The sequence below is a fragment of the Lytechinus pictus genome, unplaced genomic scaffold, assembly GCF_037042905.1.
Source record: "Lytechinus pictus isolate F3 Inbred unplaced genomic scaffold, Lp3.0 scaffold_19, whole genome shotgun sequence".
NCBI lineage: Eukaryota > Metazoa > Echinodermata > Echinoidea > Temnopleuroida > Toxopneustidae > Lytechinus > Lytechinus pictus.
The window spans coordinates 4573056-4592152 of NW_026974140.1; the positions used below are offsets into that span (position 1 = coordinate 4573056).

Here is a 19097-nt window from a genome sequence, read left to right on the forward strand (position 1 = left end):
CATGGACTTTCCGATGAGTGGTTTAACATAGTCTACAGGGACAGACCCTGGTCGAAACTGCACAGGTCACTATATACCAGGGACATTCAGACCGCTTTCATCGAGTGAAGGTTTGCAAAGAAAACTACGTCCGCCTCCACGTTTTAATTTGACCTCTAATCACTTCCTTGTTTTGACGGTAAACACACATGCTTTCCCTGCTTTCGAAATCACCCTTGCACCTCGTCACTTCGTGTTTCTACTCGTAGTTTTTCCCCGGAGTTTTCCTTCCGAGTGCGTTTTAACAACTGGAGTTTCAAACAGAAGCATTATGTTGAAGGACTGTGTAGCAAGCACGATACGAGAACTTATTTATCTGTACAATCTGCAGTAGTTGTGGATCATAACATAGTTGGATATCAGTGCAAGCAGCTAGGAGAAAGCAAGGACAAGGAGCTCCTTGGAGAAAGCAACATGGATTTGAATACGGATGAACCCCTAACTACTTCTATGGCAAACGGATCAGAAATCACGTGTGATATGAACACTACACTCGTTCAGTTCTATTGGATTGGATGTAATATTGCTCCTTCGGTAAGTTTAAATGAATGAATACATATATATATTTCTTACCTCCATGTTATAAATCAAAATAACTTTTATGTATATGTCTACGAGGTTATGCAGGAGTCCTCATGCTTTTATATGGTCCGAGTGATGATAATATATTTGTTTCGCTTCACATCACATACATGACATATAAATCATGTTAATAATCATAATGTAACAGATCAGGTATGACTATACAATATTGTGTTGTTTTAGAAGCTGGAGCGAGGAAGAAGTTTTGGATATATACATGCATCACGGATGCAAATGTTCATGTCCCCAACCATGCCAACTGTATGCATATATTTGATTTTTTCCGGATCCAATCCAAATCAATACAATCATGACCACTGGCGTAAATCCGTGTTGATGGGTGGGGGGATGACTGAAATATTTTGGAATTTTTTTGCAATCATGTTTTTAGATATGCAAGGAATTGTCATTGATATGTCCACAGTGGCGTACCGTGGGTCACGGCATGGGGGGGGGGGGGGGCACCAGCAAAATTTTTGAATGACTGAGTGAGTGACCTAATAGAGACATTTTAAGGACAATGTCATTAAACGGATATGTATCTCACTGATCAAATAATGCGAGCGCGAAGCGCGAGCTGAATTTTTTTTATATTCACAGCTAAAAAGGGACATTATAATCAAATTTGTGTAATCATGATAGGTACCTGTCTCGCTTAACAATGCGAGCGCGAAGCGCGAGCTGAAAACTTAGATAATTCAGACCTGAAGTGGGGCATTCTAAGGTTTCTTTGTAGGAATTAACTAGGACCATACGTATTTCATTAACCAAATGATGCGAGCGCGAAGCGCGAGCTGAAAATTTTTGTTAATCAGATCAGAAGAAGGGACATTTTAAGGACTGATTTTAGGAATTCATGAAGAGCAGACATATCTCACCAATCCACTAATGCGAACGTAATCACGGACAGGAAATGTTTCATATATACGAAGACCTTAACATGGGGCAATCACTTTTGAGTCATGAAAAAGAAGCACATGTCACTACATAAAACAATGATAACTCAAGTGCTAGGAAATATATTTGGTTTATATTGACTTGAAAACGGGATGTTTTAGTACAACATGATTATATATCTCGTTAAACAGACAATGCGAACACCAGGAACAATGAAGACGTAGGCCCTGGGCAAATTATGTTTCATAAAGTTATGATAAAAATGTTTCTTATGTAATGTAACTTAACATAATTATAATATAACATTATAATGAATAATATTTTCTTCTTTCCCACTACGTTTCTCTTCCTTTCTCCCTCTTTTCTCCTTTCCCCCTTTCCCCGTTTTTTTTTGGTCAGCCGATGGGGGGGGGGGGGGGGGGGGATGTGCCCCCCATGTCCCCCGTAGTTACGCCACTGTATGTCCATATGGCAAATACCCCTCCAATATTATTATCTTTTTTTACCCCATGATGGTTTAATGGTTTTATTAGAGATTACATTAAAAAAAAATTGTCATTCCATCTTAATCCCTTCCCAAAGACCCCAACATTGATGAATTTGAAGAAACGGGGGGTTCTCTTCAATGTTATAATAAGGACATAAGTATTTCGTTTGGAAATGGTGAACTGGCTCTTTATTTGCATTTTATGATTCAATTATATTATTTCATTTGTTAAGCGGTATTTTGGGAAGAATTTTCACCAATAAAACAATTATCTCTTGTAATTTTTTTCTTCATTTCTTTCGTAAAAAGTGGGGGGGGGGGGATGTTTGTATAGGCCATCCCCCCTCCTCGAAAAGTGGGGGGGATATATCCCCCCCATCCCCCCCCCCCGGGATTTACGCCAGTGATATTCATGACAATATAGTACGCGTATCACTAATATCAGTGCAGTATAGAGACGAGCAGGATTTTCGTTGAGATTACGCAGTTTATAACCCGGCCCCCTCACTCCGGGTCAGGGGTACTTTTTCGCGGGACAAGTCCGCCCCGCGAATTGTAAAAAAGGGGGGTGTATTTGTATTTTCACCGGAGATTTCTTTAAAAAGGGGGTGTTTTTTTATCTCTCTTTTAGGACTCCTGAGAAATTTTAAAAGGGCGTTATAAAATATTTTGAATAACATAGAAAAATTGATCAAATCCCGGGATCAAATTCCTGAAATTCCTGCTAGTTTTGAAAGCTTATTCGAATGAGCCTGAATAATCCTGAATTCAGGATTATTTCATTTTGAAAAGTAAAGTACGGACCTTTTGTTGGAATGAGAGCTCACCTGAGATAGGGGGTACATTGAGCAGTGTTCCGGATTTAGGGGGGGGGGTCTCTAAGGCAGAAAAAGCCCGCGAAAAGCCCTCGAAAGGGGGTTCAGAAATTTTGGCAGACCTTCGATAGGGGGGTGCTTTCAAAGGGAGGGAACGAGCATGGGCGTACCCTAAATAACACTGAGTGGGGGGGGGGGGGGGGCGGGGTTTATAATCAGGATTTCCCCAAAGAGTTCAAAGTCGATGAATTTATGATATATGTCCTTGAGAAACAAATACAATACAATTGTCATATTTTTTAGGAGGGGGTACGTGGGAGTGGGTATACGCTTATCGATCTGGAGACTTTCAGTTTCTTTTGGAAAATTGCTGAGCTGGCTGCTCAGGGAATTCAAATCATATATCAGGATGATTCCGAATTTCAAGTTGTCTTCGAAGTTATGCGATGTTCAAGATTTTCCTAGTCAGTTTAATTTGATATAATTTTTTGTTTGATTTCTGATTTCTTTAGATTATCCTCCTTCTGTTGGCTACTTTTTGCCGATGCAAAACAAACAGCTTCAAGTGTATCCGCCGTCCAAAATTAATCTAGTAAGTATTACATCAGAGTTTGTTTCCAAAAGGGCACTATAATTCAATTTTTTAAGTATCTTTTTAAAATCGGTACAATCTCCAACTTTTTACTAAAGGCTTTTAGTAAAGAACATCAAATCCGAACCAAATGTAAAAAAAGAATGTGAATATTAAAGGGGGGGGGGGGGGGGAGTAGGTTCACCGTGAATTCAAGTTCACGAAAATCCACGCATTTGAAAACAAATAATTTAATAAGTAAAGGGGTATATTTGTTATAATTTTATTACCTCACAAGCGAAAAACTCCCCCATTATTTTAATGGGGTATGAATTCAATAAATTGGATTCTTACAAAAAATCTGCTCGTTATTGGAACATTTTTAAATACCTCTACAATTTCAGAATACTTTACTCTGCATTGCTGCAATATGACCTCGAGTTTGAATACATGTAAATGGTAGAGTAGATTGAGATATTTCCTTACATAGATACAAAGCATTTTTGCGCGATTTTCAAAAGCTCATTTCCTCCAACAAAAGTATTGATAGTTTCAAAACAAGCACATGAACACTTGTATCTTAATGTTTACATCTCTTAATATCCCTTCCTCTATACAACTTCGGAAATTCTGGTGAAAATAACATAGATTTGGAAAAAAGCGCAGCATTCGCAAATTTATTACAAAATTTAAATATTTTAAAGATATGTTTTCGTGACCTTTTGGCACCATTTTAAAGTATTGGAGATGCTGCTAGTATTAAAAGGGCAAACGAATAGCAATATGAATGGATTATCCATCTCAAGTATACAATTATGAATTATACTGTGAAATTTGATTTAATTTTACACGGATTTTGACTGAGTAATAATTGTTTAAACTCAACGTGGTAATCCAATGAGGTCTAAAAATGCCCAAACCTGTTGAAGGGATGGTCCAGGCTGGAGATATTTATATCTCAATAAATAGAGTAAAATTTACAAAGCAAAATGCTGAAAATTTGTTCAAAATCAGATAACAAATGACGAAGTTATTGAATTTTAAAGATTTGCATTATTCCGGTGAAACAGTTCTAGGCATGTCTTTATGAATATTCATTAGGTGGGCTGATGATGTCATATCCCCAATTGTTCTTTTATATTTTATTACATGAAATTAGGTTCATTCAAAAAAATTTCTACCAAGAACTAAATCAATTGGATTGGCAACTGATTAAGTACATTAGTTATTTATTGCATCAACTTATTTCATCATAATGGAGACACATCATTTACACATGTATGAAATAATGAAACATTTATGATTTCATGTAATATCATAAGAAAAAGGAAAGTGGGAATGTGACATCATCAGCCCGCCTATATGAATATTCATGTCGATGTGCATATAACTGTTTTCACAAAATATTGATAAACTTTAGAATTCAATAACTTCGTTATTTGTTATCCGATTTTGATGACAATTTCAGCATTTTGCTCTGTGAATTTTACTCTATTTATTTAGATATAAATATTTTCAGCCCGCATCATCCCTTTAAATTCGCATTTCTCGAGAACTTCAAATTGGGTGAACTTCAAAGCCCGCTAGCAAAAAAAAATCAAGCACATGAACCCATGTTATTTTTTGCATCTGAAGTAATAGTACTGTCTAAAATTTGTTGAAAATGACGTGGATTTCGTTTTAACTGTGGAACACCCTTAAATAAATTAAGAAATGAACATAAAACTTACTTGCACCTTCACCCTGTATATTTATTTGGAACTAACAGGAAGTACGTGCATGAAGTATTATGCTATCATTGGCATCAGCAGTATTTGAGCCAAATCTGTCAGTTTGCATTGCAATAATACTCAATATGAGTAGAAAGGTGTTCTGACTTGCTTTCAGGACGTATGATTTGGAGAAAGAATTTATTAGAAATGTTACGTAAAGAAGGTAAATTGTAATCACTCTCAATATAGATTTATCCTAAGTCCCTAACTTAATGATTTATATTTATTCACCCCTTTAAAGAGCTATTGTTTTCAGTAATTTTCATTCAGTTTCAGAGAGAAGGTTTTAAGTACTTGGAACAGATGAAAATAGTTAAAATTGTTACAGAAGTTCTGATCATTTTTAATGGATATTTTGACATTTATAATAAGAACACCCTTGAGATCACAATATTCCATCCAAGAAACTTTCAAGTTTGGAGGCTTTTTTAAATGTGACCTACATAATACAAAAAGGCAATAAATGGAAAGTGTATAAAGTACAAATAAATATCAAGAAATAGACTTATGAAAGCTTAAACGCAACATCATTAGCCTAGCCTACAGCCACAAACCCTGATTAAACTTTGATCAATGTGACAATGTAGACGCGTTTCTAACTTCACACTGCTCCTAATTATTTTACATAATTTACAGTTACCTCACATTCTATCATTTCTTGATCATCCTTTCACGTTAACAGTCCAGTGAACCTTCTTGATGGCTACTCGAATCGGCTACCCTATGTCTTCGCTTTCCTGGTCACAAGTAATGTCGTCATTGTCCTGCTCCAGCTCAATGCTGACAACCAGGGATGGGTTGATATCAGTCAGCTTTCAGAAGCCATGCGATGTGAGTCAGTCATCTACCATCTCCTATATCATCTCATCTTCTATATTAATTTCTCTGGGATATTACTTATTTTAGACAAAATGTGTTAAATAAAGGAGGAATGGATTTGAATAATTACTGGCAAAGTTAGGCTTAAAACCGTATCACGTCACCCATAATTTTTTTTCGGTCAACAACAGCTTTGTCGGTCCCATTTTTCCATTGGACATGTGTGAGTGTGGGGGTGGGGGTCGCACAAATTAAGCGTTGCGAAGGCTCATTTGAATTTTGGGACTATGTGAAAAAGAAACAAAGAAGAAGCTTACCAGAAGAGAGAGAGGGGGGGGGGGATAGGTAGAGAGAGAGGAGGGGGGGGGGGTATAGAGGCGGAGGGAAGGGAGGGGATACCACTATGTCTATCCGTTTAGCTTTCAAACTGTTTTATACTCTCTTGGCATGATCATAATACAGAGCATTCCCAATCTTTACAGAAAGTGGAGAAAATATAGTGTATTTCATTTCATTCATCTTGTCTAGTCCTTGTTTGGGCCCTCATCAAGTATATGTGCATCGTCATCGCAGGACTAGTCTTTTACCCTCTACTAGTTTGCATCACGTATAGTAACTTCATGACTGACGTCATCGGGCTCTTGTTTACTTGTAACTGGTAAGAATTTAAGAGAGAGTCTCAACTAAAATATTTATGTTTCCAATATAACCTTTTGTGTCTATTTGAATGTTTGTTTTGAATGTTTGTTGAAAAGGCAGTTCAATCAAATTTTCAATTCAATTCTATTTCAATTTATTTAACCATAAAATGCAATGGAATATAACAAAATGTAATGCATCAATCATCAAACAATATATTTAGGTTACTCTTTAAATCCATAGCTTGTGGCGGGGCCAAAAAACATAATAAAATATAACGCATAAATTATAAATTATACATAATGAACATGAATAGTGCAATTACACTTATTACACACCACAAATATTCATAAAACATCACGTACGCCCTCAGACACAAACTCACATCAGATCAGTTTTTATATGGAGGCAGAAAAGTAGCATTTCACTTTTCAGCAGATTCAGAATCTCCAACGGGGCATTAGATGGCATTCATTATAAAAGAAAGGGCTTTGATAATTATGATAATAATAAATTGATTTTTTTATTATTATCTCGCAGGTTTTCTATGTATATCTATATTTACACCGTCTGTCCTGTTGGGGTAAGTGACACTAAAGTTTCCTTTTATTTCAGCTAGGAGGGGTGAATATTTGTCTAACCACAAGAGGATGGATTTGGAAGCACATTTCTTTTTCTTATTTGGGCAGTGGTGGGGGAGGGGTCCAGTGCATGATAATTCCAGGTATTCCGCAGACGCTGAAGTCTGATGATAAGTATGTATTCTATCTGTACGTTTCGATGTTCGATTATTTAAAATATATCGCCTAATCGTGACTTTTGATAAATTTCGGAGTCATCCTTCCCGGAGTGTTTTCTAACTTTTTTTTTTTTTTTTGGGGGGGGGGGGGGATGGGGGCGTATAAAAAAACAAATGAACAGCCAGCGCCCTGTAGCATTTACATGCACTTCGAGGCATAATTTTATAAAGCTGGTCAGTACTGGTAGTTACAGTGAGAGATCAGTGATTCTTAGCCAATTAACATCAAGGATTTCACTGAAATAATCAAAGCTGACAATTTAGTCCGTATTGACAACTTTCATAGGTCTTCCCCATCTCATTTGTAACCTTAACACTCATTAATTGAATGTACATAACATTTATTCTAACAGTCAAGAGAAGGGATTCTGAATGGCTTTCGTTACATGCCTGCTCTGATTTCATGCTTTGGCTTGGCTAGCTATTTTCTCTGGAGGATTATCAGGCGTTTGAAGAGAACATGCACTAAATGGAAGAACAAGGTAAGTCTCAAGAGATTAGTTTTCTAAACAACAAGGAAAACAACGATGCTGTTCATAATTATCTAAGAAATGTCTAATCGATTTTTTAGGGGGTGATACCTATTTTTCAGACTGTATTATTGCAAATTGCCAATTTGACACTCAGGGGATTCAAAGATTCACACTCGGATAAGATTTGATTTATTTTTTTGTATGTTTTTAATGCAATATAATGAGAGTATATGTATTTTTTTGGTCAGTACCACAATGAGTAAAATTAATAATACGTAGGCTAAATGTCAATTGATATCCAGTTTTATCAAGTAGACGGTAGGCCTAATTCTGTTCTTAACCCTAAAATGGCCGGGGGGGGGGTTGAATCAACCCCCTCAACATTTTCTGCGATCATTCCGCCGCGCATATTTTTTTGACCGCGTCACTCGCAGAGTTTATACTTTTAAGTCTCGCGCATCTTTTAAGACCAAATTTACGATGCCCGGGTATGTGGTTCCAAAATTAAGCAACATTTTGTAAGTGCATGTCAGACCAAAAATAGTTCCAAAACGTGATTTTGTGTACAAAGTCAATGCAAATTGAGTTTTCTCATCTTATTCATAAAGATATGATTATTTTTACTTTAAACAGCTGAAAGCAATTGATTTTAGCATAATTATGCTTCAAAAAGGTTGTGCAATAAATCTGGTGAAAAAAACAAAGAAAAACAAAAGGTTGAAAAACAAAGAAATGCATAAGAAATTCATAAAACAATAAAATACATAAGAAATTGATTTCCAAACCTAAGTTTTTTTCAATTGCCATTATTGAGAATGCTACAAAGAATATTTTTACCAAAAATTAGCATTCTAGGAGCTTTATTTAGTGAATTAGAGCAAAAAGTATGATTTATGCATAAATTAGCATAATTAATTCATATAAAATCTCATTATTTTGGAAAATTTTACCATACAGCCTTGTAGATTACATCGCACACTACCAGCGTGCAAATTTTTGCGGCGCTCGTGCGATCGGCGGCCGAGATCTCAGGGGGGGGGGGGGGTTGAATCAACCCCCCCCCCCCCCCCCCCGGCCACAGAACAGCCAAAAAAGCCCGGCCTAGTTAGGGTTAAACTAGAGAAATTAAATTAATTAATTTTTTTCTCAAAATAATTCCGCTTTTCATACCCCAAAATATATTTATATACTATGCCATGGATGCAAACCGGGCCAATGAAATTCATTGCTTTTGCGTTTTCACTGCAAGGTCATGTAATCTATCCTGACGTTCGATAAACATATGCCAATTATATATATTCGTCTTATGATAATTTTGTTCTTTTATTTTCTTCTCAAAAGAATTTCAATCTTCTTAGCAATGGCAATGATGATGACTGGAATCAAAGCCACTATTTAGAACGTGTGAAATACCTACTGCGACCCAACCATGAACGACATGGGTAGGAAAAATGAGCTTTCCCGTTTTTGTTGTTGTATTATAATTATTATTATTGTAATAAATTGATATATTGCTAATTATCATCATCATCACCATCATCCTGACCATCATCATCATCACCATCACCATCATCACCATCATCACTATCATCACCATCATCATCATCACCATTATCACCATCATCATCACCATCATCACTATCATCACCATCATCATCATCACCATTATCACCATCATCATCACCATCATCACCATCATCATCACCATCATCATCATCATCATCATCATCATCACCATCATCATCATCATCATCATCATCATCATCACCATCATCATCATAATCATCATCATCATCACCATCATCATCACCATAATCATCATCATCATCACCATCATCATCACCATCATCACCATCATCATCATCACCATCATCACCATCATCATCACCATCATCACCATCATCATCACCATCATCATGATCATCATCACAATCATCATCACCATCATCATCATCATCATCACCATCATCACCATCATCATCATCATCATCATCACCATCATCACCATCATCATCATCACCATCATCATCATCACCATCATCATCATCATCATCACCATCATCATCATCATCATCATCATCACCATCATCATCATCATCATCATCACCATCATCATCATCATCATCATCACCATCATCACCATCATCATCATCATCACCATCATCATCATCACCATCATCATCATCATCACCATCATCACCATCATCATCATCATCATCATCATCATCATCACCATCATCATCATCATCATCATCATCACCATCATCATCATCATCATCATCACCATCATCATCATCATCACCATCATCATCATCATCATCATCATCACCATCATCATCACCATCATCACCATCATCATCATCACCATCATCACCATAATCATCATCATCATCACCATCATCATCATCATCATCATCATCATCATCACCATCATCACCATAATCATCATCATCATCACCATCATAATCATCATCACTATCATCACCATCATCATCATCACCATTATCACCATCATCATCACCATCATCACCATCATCATCATCATCATCATCATCATCACCATCATCATCATCATCATCATCATCATCATAATCATCATCATCATCACCATCATCATCACCATAATCATCATCATCATCACCATCATCATCATCATCACCATCATCACCATCATCATCATCACCATCATCACCATCATCATCACCATCATCATCATCACCATCATCATCATCATCATCATCATCATCACAATCATCATCACCATCATCATCATCATCATCACCATCATCACCATCATCATCATCATCACCATCATCACCATCATCATCATCATCATCATCATCATCATCATCATCATCACCATCATCATCATCATCATCATCATCATCACCATCATCATCACCATCACCATCATCATCTTCATCATCACCATCATCATCACCATCATCACCATCATCATGATCATCATCACCATCATCATCATCATCATCATCATCATCATCAACATCATCATAATCATCGTCATCATCATCATCATTATTGTTCTAATTGTAAATCATACGATTATTATTACAACTTATTTAAATCTTTAATAGTAATATTTGCTTTATTATGCGTAGTAGAATTGCGTTGTTGATTGTTATTGGTATCAGTATCCTCCTCCTCATCCTTCTCCTCCACATCTTCCTCTATTTTAATAATATTAACATTGGTGACAAGATTTGTTTTAAAGTTTCATATTGCATATTTTACTTTTAAATTTAAGGAACGTGAAAAGTGGAGGGAAATTCGCGAGACTTATGCAACGGATCTATCCAAGCTTTAAAGGTGAGAATTTCTACTCTCAAGATGCCAAAGTGTGAAATGTTTTTTCAAAATATAAGCTTTTATAGACCATCCTGTACGTTTGTAGTTAGATGTTTTACATTAATACGCAAGACAGTTGAATAGGTCATATAAAATCTCATTTAATGATTCAAGCATGAAGCTATTAATAGCTTCATGATTCAAGGCATCTTTTAAAATTCACAATGTCATCAGGTGCAAGCTGTATTTACCATCCATTTAAATTTTGTTCGTGGTTTTCCATAATTGGATTTGATAATAATGTTACATGGCTCAGAAAAAAAAGGAGTGAAGGTTTTGTGGAAGCTACCACATTTTTATAATGTAAACTTTATAACTTGCCGTTAATCATATTTCTTTAATGTTTGTCTTTTTATACCAAAGAATAAACTGCAATAGCTTGCCACTAATCGTCTACGAGAAGAGAAGAAAATATTTTCTTCCAAATCACATATTAAATCCAATTTGATAGCAAGTTATTATCTTCATTATTTTCCATGTATCCTTATTCAGGCTTCAGATATTCCACTCGAATCTTGTGTACAGTTGGACTTTCCCTTATTGTGCTTTATCAGGTGAGTCTGTACGTTAGTCGAATAATCGACAAACTCGGAGAAATTTGTCTAATAATTCGAATTACGCCTATGTGCAACATTTTTTGGTCCCCAAAACTTTCAACGAAGGCAGATATGTTCCCGAGATTGTATGAAACATATGGAGATTTCAGAAAGATGCACAAACAGCAATATGATTCCGAACGAACAGTCCCTCTGCGTCCCGTATTGGGGAACATTTTTTTTATAAGCGCATGCCGTCTTCATGGTTTAACGTATTCTTCCATACACATCATAATGATGAAGATGATGATGATGATAATGATGATGAGGATAATAATAATGATAATAATAACAATAATAATAATAATGATGATAATAATAGTTCAATATGATAACAACAACAACAATAATAATTATGATAATAATAATAATACATGTTTTGTACTATTATTCATTTGTTTACTTTATTTAAAAACAATTGAAGAAATGTAAATTTGAAGAAAGAAATAAACGTTTTCTTGAACTGAATTGACTTGACATTATATACATAATATATCCTCCATTTTTTGGGAACAAGAAGGGATAGTTCATGGGCAGTTTGTGTTCGCAAGCGCGGTGTCATTCAAACATGTTTGCATAAATTGTCATTGTTCACCTAAATTGCCGTCTCTCATGCGTATATCATACTCTTTTCAACGTTTCTGTGTCATTTTAGACACGGTACTTTTTTTTTTAAATTTCAATTGTATAGGATACTTAATCCAGTTAAGTTTTGGTTCTTAATCACCCTCTGTAGTAATTGAGAATCGCCATCAATCGATAAAAGATTCTTTTATTTTCATTTTAAGAAAAATATGTAAAATGTTGTCAAAATGTCCAGTACGAAAGAGCATGGAATCGCCCAAACGGCCGGACACATGTTTACATAATGAATCGTATACTGGTGCATATTCATCATAATATTATTAAATACTACAAAACTTAAGTTTACGATATTATAGGAAAAGTAAAGTTATAGAGTAATATTATTTAAAAATAATGTGGAATACCGCAAGGGTATATTATGTAATTGATTTAAAACAAATCTTGCTGACGATATTTATTGTGTGCCATTTTCAATTTTCTTTTCTACCACTGTTCAGATGAGCTTGATTTACATCACTCAAACTTTGAAGTTAGTTCAAGAGTTAGTTCTTGATTTCTTCGCTTCCAGTTCCGGTCTAGGAGAGTTCTTCCAAATGATTGAGCGTAAGTGAACTAAATAACAATGGGAATTACGCTTGGAAATATAAAGAATTGAGGAATTATATAATATTAATTATATTATATTATACATGTGTAATATTTATTATTGTTACGGATATTGGGAGATTGTAAAGATATTCATACGTGATGCTTGCTTAAGAATAAACGGCAAAATGTGGTTTTGAAAATTTGTATAAACCTGTCGAGAGCCATCTCTTTTACATTGGGAAATTGGGAAATGATATATATCTAAAAAAGGCGCCAAAGGATTTAGCCCTAACTTACCAGGGGAGGGGGTGGGGGCTTTTCAGCCCACCCTTGACATTTTTCGCTATGCGAAATTTCTTGACCGCGCCGCTGGCTAGATTTATACTTTCAAGTCTCGCGCAACTTTTGAGACCAAATTTTGTGATGCCCAGCCACGCGGTTACGAAATTATTAAACATTATGTAAGTGTATGTCAAACGAGAACTAATCAAAAAAGGTATATATCCTGTACAAAGTCAATACAAAATCTTTTTCATCTAAAAATCATAAATGAGTGATTATTCTCACTTTTATTGAAAATAGTAATTTAATTTGATATCATTTATGAATGAAAAACGATGATGCCGAAAAAAATAACAATAAAAAAAAACAAAAACAAAGAAAGAAACACATAAGAAATAAAAAAAAAACCAATAAGATACATAAAAAATTGATTTGGTACCAGATTTTTTTCCTTAAAAGAAATTGTTAGGAACGCCATTAAGAATATTTTCTCTACAAATAAGTTTTCTAGGAACTTATTTTAGTGAATTAGAGCAAAAATTATGAATAAATTACCATAATTAATTCATATAGAAAATATATGAATTTTGTGCAATTTACCTGCATGTGCACCGGCGCGCCGCGGCGTAGATTATGTCATTCCTTACCTTCCTGCAAATTTATGTCACGATCGCGGCCGAGATCGTGGGGGGGGGGGGGGCTGAAAGGTCCCCGCTCGCAAAATAGTCCAGGTAAGTTGGGGTTAATGGGGCGGATGACTTCCGATTAAATTGCATGAAAATAGCGACAGAAGCCCAAACATGTTTGAATAATCAATTTTCAATTTCTCATCGTTTTAACCTCCAGTCGCATTTCATCTATCAAGCTATCCTGCAATATGCATATCGCTCATCAACTGTCTTCTTCTCTTACAAAATTACAGGTTGGTATTTTATTTCTAATTTTATTATGAACAGTATTACAGGGCACTGGGGAACGATTTCTTTACAGGGGTGCTGATTTAAATTTGACAAGCAAAAAAAAAAAAGGGGGGGGGGTCACTAAAAATGAAGGTCATTTTGGTCCCGAGAAATTTGACAAGCAAAAAACGGGGTTTGTGTCCCGAGAACTTGACAAAAAACATTTAGGTAGGTTTGGTTACATTTTCCGATTTTTCACGCCCATCAGAATTCCAGGGGGTGCTGCCCATGGAGAATAATACACGCAGCAATATTGGGGTGCTTCAGCAACCCCAGCAACCCCGCTTCCCGGGCCATGCAGTTTTATAAAAGAAAATGTAATTATTTCTTGAAAGGGAAGAAAATCTATTTTTAAAAAAGTATGCAGACTAAGCTGACTACAGGAACTAATGACGACAGGTACATTTCTGCCGAAACATCGGAACATAAATTTCTTTTCTTTTAAAAGGGTTCTTGTAATTATTACAGAGTCACACGAAAGATACGATCTTTATATTAGCTTTGTTAGAATTAAGTCTTCATTAAAAAGATAGAGTATTGTTCTTATCTAAAAAAAACCGTTTAACCTTTCCATCTTGGTGTATTAAATGAACATCTTAGCAGTCTTGATTGATTATTTTGTATTGATACTAATTATTTATACCATAATGCGATCATTTTGTCCAAGATTATTGCATTTGTTTGCAATATCGCATACCATTCCTCTCTGCTCACCACGATCACATGGATTAGGTCTCATAGTATTACATCTTTTATTTCGTCATTTTGGGATGACATCGCAATTATATTTTTTTCATCAATCTACAGAGAGAATACTAGAGATTTGTGGATGGGCAACCGAACTCGATTCCAAACCCGAGCTCGATCACCACATTCTATCATCGTAAGTTTACGCTATCATTATTTTCATGAGTAATAATGGACAGCACTGATATAGATTGGTTGATTTAACATGGAGTTTTCATGCGCGATCAAACGTTTTAATTCGGATGTGTCTAATTAACATAATATAATGAACGAACTTGACATCATCGTCTCAAGATTCTTTTATGAAAAAATGATTGATTTTGATCATGTTTATATTAATATTTACCTGCAATCATTGTTACACGCAAATGAGGCCATTAACAAAGGCCCAATTATTATTATTATATCGGTCGTTGCTACGCTATATCACACACACAAAAAAACAAGCCTATCTCATTTTTGTGTTTAAAAAAAGTTCTGTCTCATTTATTGTGAAGAAAGTTGTAATTCGGATTATCATATTTTGGAAATTTCCTTTCTTTTAATTATAAATATTCACATTCTATTTCACAATATTTTTCACCAGGTCTCTTGCTTAAAATTTTCCAGTCTCAGCGTTGCTTACACATTCTATGGTAAATTGACATTTTTGTTTTAACCAGTATATAAAGGTTATCACCTTATAAGGAATTTTATCTCAATTGTAGAGGCTAGATAAAATTTGAATGTATGGTCGTTGTATATCAAAATTCTTTATGTTAACAAGTATTTCAAAGTAACGTTCTATTTTGTCGAAATTGGATTGGGGTTGTGTAAAGAATGCAGTGCATGTGATGATGTTAAATCCTAAAAGGAAAATGAGGGTTTCTTATAGGTAACAACCATTCGTTCGCAAATATATCAGTAACTTGCGAAAAAAAAACTATATGAAACTTGTCCCTTCCATTCAAATATGATATAGTGTATTGTTTTGATCGGGTAAGGAAGATTTAAACTGTTTTGTTTGAAAATTAGTTTAATTAGAAGTTTATTTTGGATAATTCATGGTCTTTATATGTTTTCTTTTTAGGTTTTCTTGTGCTTCAAGTGGTCCTGTGGGCAATCATGTCTTTTGTGGTAATCATTATTGAAAACAATCTATTGATAGAGCTACTGCGTGATTATTGGTGAGTTAAGGCTTACAGTCTTTAACATTAATAACTCAAGCGGTTTTGAATTATTATTTATTATTAATTTAATTATTAATATAAACTATGCTAATCACACTTCTGTATTTTGATGAGAGATGTATCAATGAATATAAAATAGAGCCTTTCATTCTTTTTTATTTCTTTTTAAACTTCAGGTCACATATCTTTGTAATCCTTCTTATCGTGGTGATACAACAACTTCTCGCTCGGTTCGTTCTTCTCAAACGGAACACAAACGGAGCATTGGTCATAGATAACAGGTTTGTCGTTGTACTTGTTTTTACAGATAGTAGTCGATAATTGATTATAAAGCGCATGCAGGTAAATACACCAGCCATTATAAGAATACTTGCAACATTTTCGTATCAGTTGACCAATTAGATTACAATCTGCATCAAATTATAAAATCGACCCATAGATGTATGTAGGGCCGATGGGAAGTACCACAGTGAAGTCAACTTGGGTCTTGCACAAACTTTAGGTTCCATTCCAAATCAAATGTAAGTCCCTAAAACAGTCATAAGTCATAAACCAAAACAAATATGTAGTTGATGTGTGTACAACTTAGCAGCGCCCCCACTGTAAAGGAGATTGATTTCTTTTTTTTAAGTTAAAAAAATAAAGAGAACAAAAAAATATGTAAAATATACATATCGAGAAGTTTAGGGGACGCACTATTAGATACCTTGGTGGCGGGGGGGGGGGGGTGGCTGGAAGTTTGGGATGGTGCAAAATTATTTTTTCCCTTTCTTCTTTGAGTAAAGTTCTTTTTTTCTTATTCCATTGAGACAATGTTTCTTTTCTGCACCTTCAGATGATTTGTCAGTGGACCAATTTTTTTTTCTCTGATGGTGAGTCAAGTTGTTTTGTTTTTTTGCTCATAGTCCACGTTTTTTTTTTTTTTTGGGGGGGGGGAGGGGGAACTTCCAGCCCCCCCCCCGGATATCTAATGGTGCGTCCCTAAGCACGCCACCTTTCGTCATTTTGGGGGTCATGTAGTACATTGACCCCCCTCTCCATCTCTTTATTCCTCTCTGTTCTTATCTCTTCATAGGCACCTCTTTCACATCGTCGTCCATTTCTTCTTCTTTCTCAACATCATCGTGGGTCTATTGGGGAGTATCCTCCGCATAATCAAAGTCACCTTCATTGGTATTCTGCTGATCGGTCGAGTCGACTTGTGTTTGGCGCCTCGTGGTTTTGAATGGGCAGACAAGGGTGAGATTCAAATGTTCTTTTATTTATATAATGAGGAGTTTGGTTTCGCTTTGAGACACACGTCGCACAGTGGGCCAGAATGAGTTGAAAGTGCGCCAAAATATTATTCCGTATTAGATTTTTACTTTAACATGTTGAATATGGGTAATTTGGGGCGTAGAATCGACTGAACATAATTTAAAGCCGATATGACGTCACCTTGATACCAAATTTTGATTGGCTACTAAAACCTAGCTGTGAAAAGACAAATTACGCTAAACAATGTGTAGTATATAAACTTTGTCTTATGTGCTACTTTAAGATTGACCAGAGTGAATGTTGGTTCATGCTTCTCACATTCCTAAAAAGTGTGTATGAGATGCCGAAAATAATTTTATGGCATCAAAAGGATAATTAATTAGATTTATATAAAAAAAAAACTTTAAAATCTGAAAATATCAACCGTGCTTTATCGAGCTGTGTTGACTTGTGAAAAACACAGAGTATATAACACCACGAATGTATCACTATGAGGAGTGTTTTTGGCTGAAATTATTCTACAAGTAAGTTTTATCTCTGGGAGAGTTGTGGATATAGCCCTTATTTGCGTTAGCAACCTTTATTTTGTTTACATTATGCCCGGAATTCATGTCATTTTCATGGAATGGAAGGGGAATCGTCCTAGCCGTGCAAGACCGTACGGCAATGTACACCCATACGGTGCGCTACGATGACTGCGCGGTATAAAAATGACCGTTTTTTAACAGGTTTTTGGGGTGTTGTGTCAAGTAAAATCGGCTCTAATATGAAAACGGGCAAAAACGGGCAGCTAAATTTGGTATCGATTTAAAGCTTAGACATCGGAAAAATGATGCTTACAGAATTTAGACGGAAATCCACGGAAATCTAAACGTTTCTAATGTAAATGCAAAAAACATGGATTTTCAGCCTATTTCGAGGAATAATCATCCTATTAACCACCTGAAAGGTATCTTTTATCTACTTTGAACCCTTTCACACTAAAAATGAATATATCAGGATTATGTGGGAGCCCTTTCAGATTCCTACATGAAAAACCTCCTGTGAAAATGGCCTGTTTTTCAACTAGGTTGTCATATACGCGACATTTCGCAAAATGTCACATTTTACGATTTGAGGTAGGAAATTAACAACCTTTATGCAAATTCCAGAATGAAATATTTTGCTGAAGCATTCTTCAAAGTGTTGTCTTTCAGCTGGGCATGACAAAAATTAAAAATCTGAAATTGCCCAAAATGACTTTTGGCGCACTTTTGTTTCACCCCGGCCCACTGTGCGTCGGTTCAAGAACACAGTAAATGTATTGAAAAATGCCCGGCAAATGACAATGAACAGCTGGGAGGTATTTGTCGAAAGTTGGTGAACCGGAACAGCAGTTTCATCCTAGAAGTTTCGGAGCTGATAAAAAATTCCTAATTATGTCGTATGTCCAGTTTCTAGGACGAAACTGCTGTATTGATTCACCAATTTTCGACAAAGACTTCTTGGTTGCTCATTGTTATGAAGGGCATTAGACAATACATTTTCTGTGTTCTTGAAAACGTTTGTATCGCGGTGCGAAAACTTCTAGTAGTGATCTGTTGCCAGTTTCATAAAACTTATTATAACAAATTTGCAATAACAGTTTAAAGTTACTGAAATCCTTCAATCTGATT

The 19097-nt window shown here is 35.5% G+C and overlaps 1 protein-coding gene across 1 annotated transcript in view; it reads left to right on the top strand.

The window, feature by feature from the left end:
• Positions 1–19097, top strand: part of LOC129261185 (stimulated by retinoic acid gene 6 protein-like) — a 26004-nt gene continuing 6907 nt past the window's right edge. Inside the window, exons 1-16 of the mRNA XM_064114269.1 lie at positions 1–573; positions 3333–3412; positions 5846–5994; positions 6511–6640; positions 7162–7204; positions 7774–7902; positions 9235–9335; positions 11159–11220; positions 11752–11813; positions 12938–13043; positions 14157–14232; positions 15077–15152; positions 15603–15651; positions 16086–16182; positions 16362–16466; positions 17261–17424. Coding sequence (XP_063970339.1) covers positions 454–573; positions 3333–3412; positions 5846–5994; positions 6511–6640; positions 7162–7204; positions 7774–7902; positions 9235–9335; positions 11159–11220; positions 11752–11813; positions 12938–13043; positions 14157–14232; positions 15077–15152; positions 15603–15651; positions 16086–16182; positions 16362–16466; positions 17261–17424 — 1549 coding nt within the window. The 5' untranslated portion in view covers positions 1–453. The remainder of the gene's footprint in view (positions 574–3332; positions 3413–5845; positions 5995–6510; positions 6641–7161; positions 7205–7773; positions 7903–9234; positions 9336–11158; positions 11221–11751; positions 11814–12937; positions 13044–14156; positions 14233–15076; positions 15153–15602; positions 15652–16085; positions 16183–16361; positions 16467–17260; positions 17425–19097) is intronic.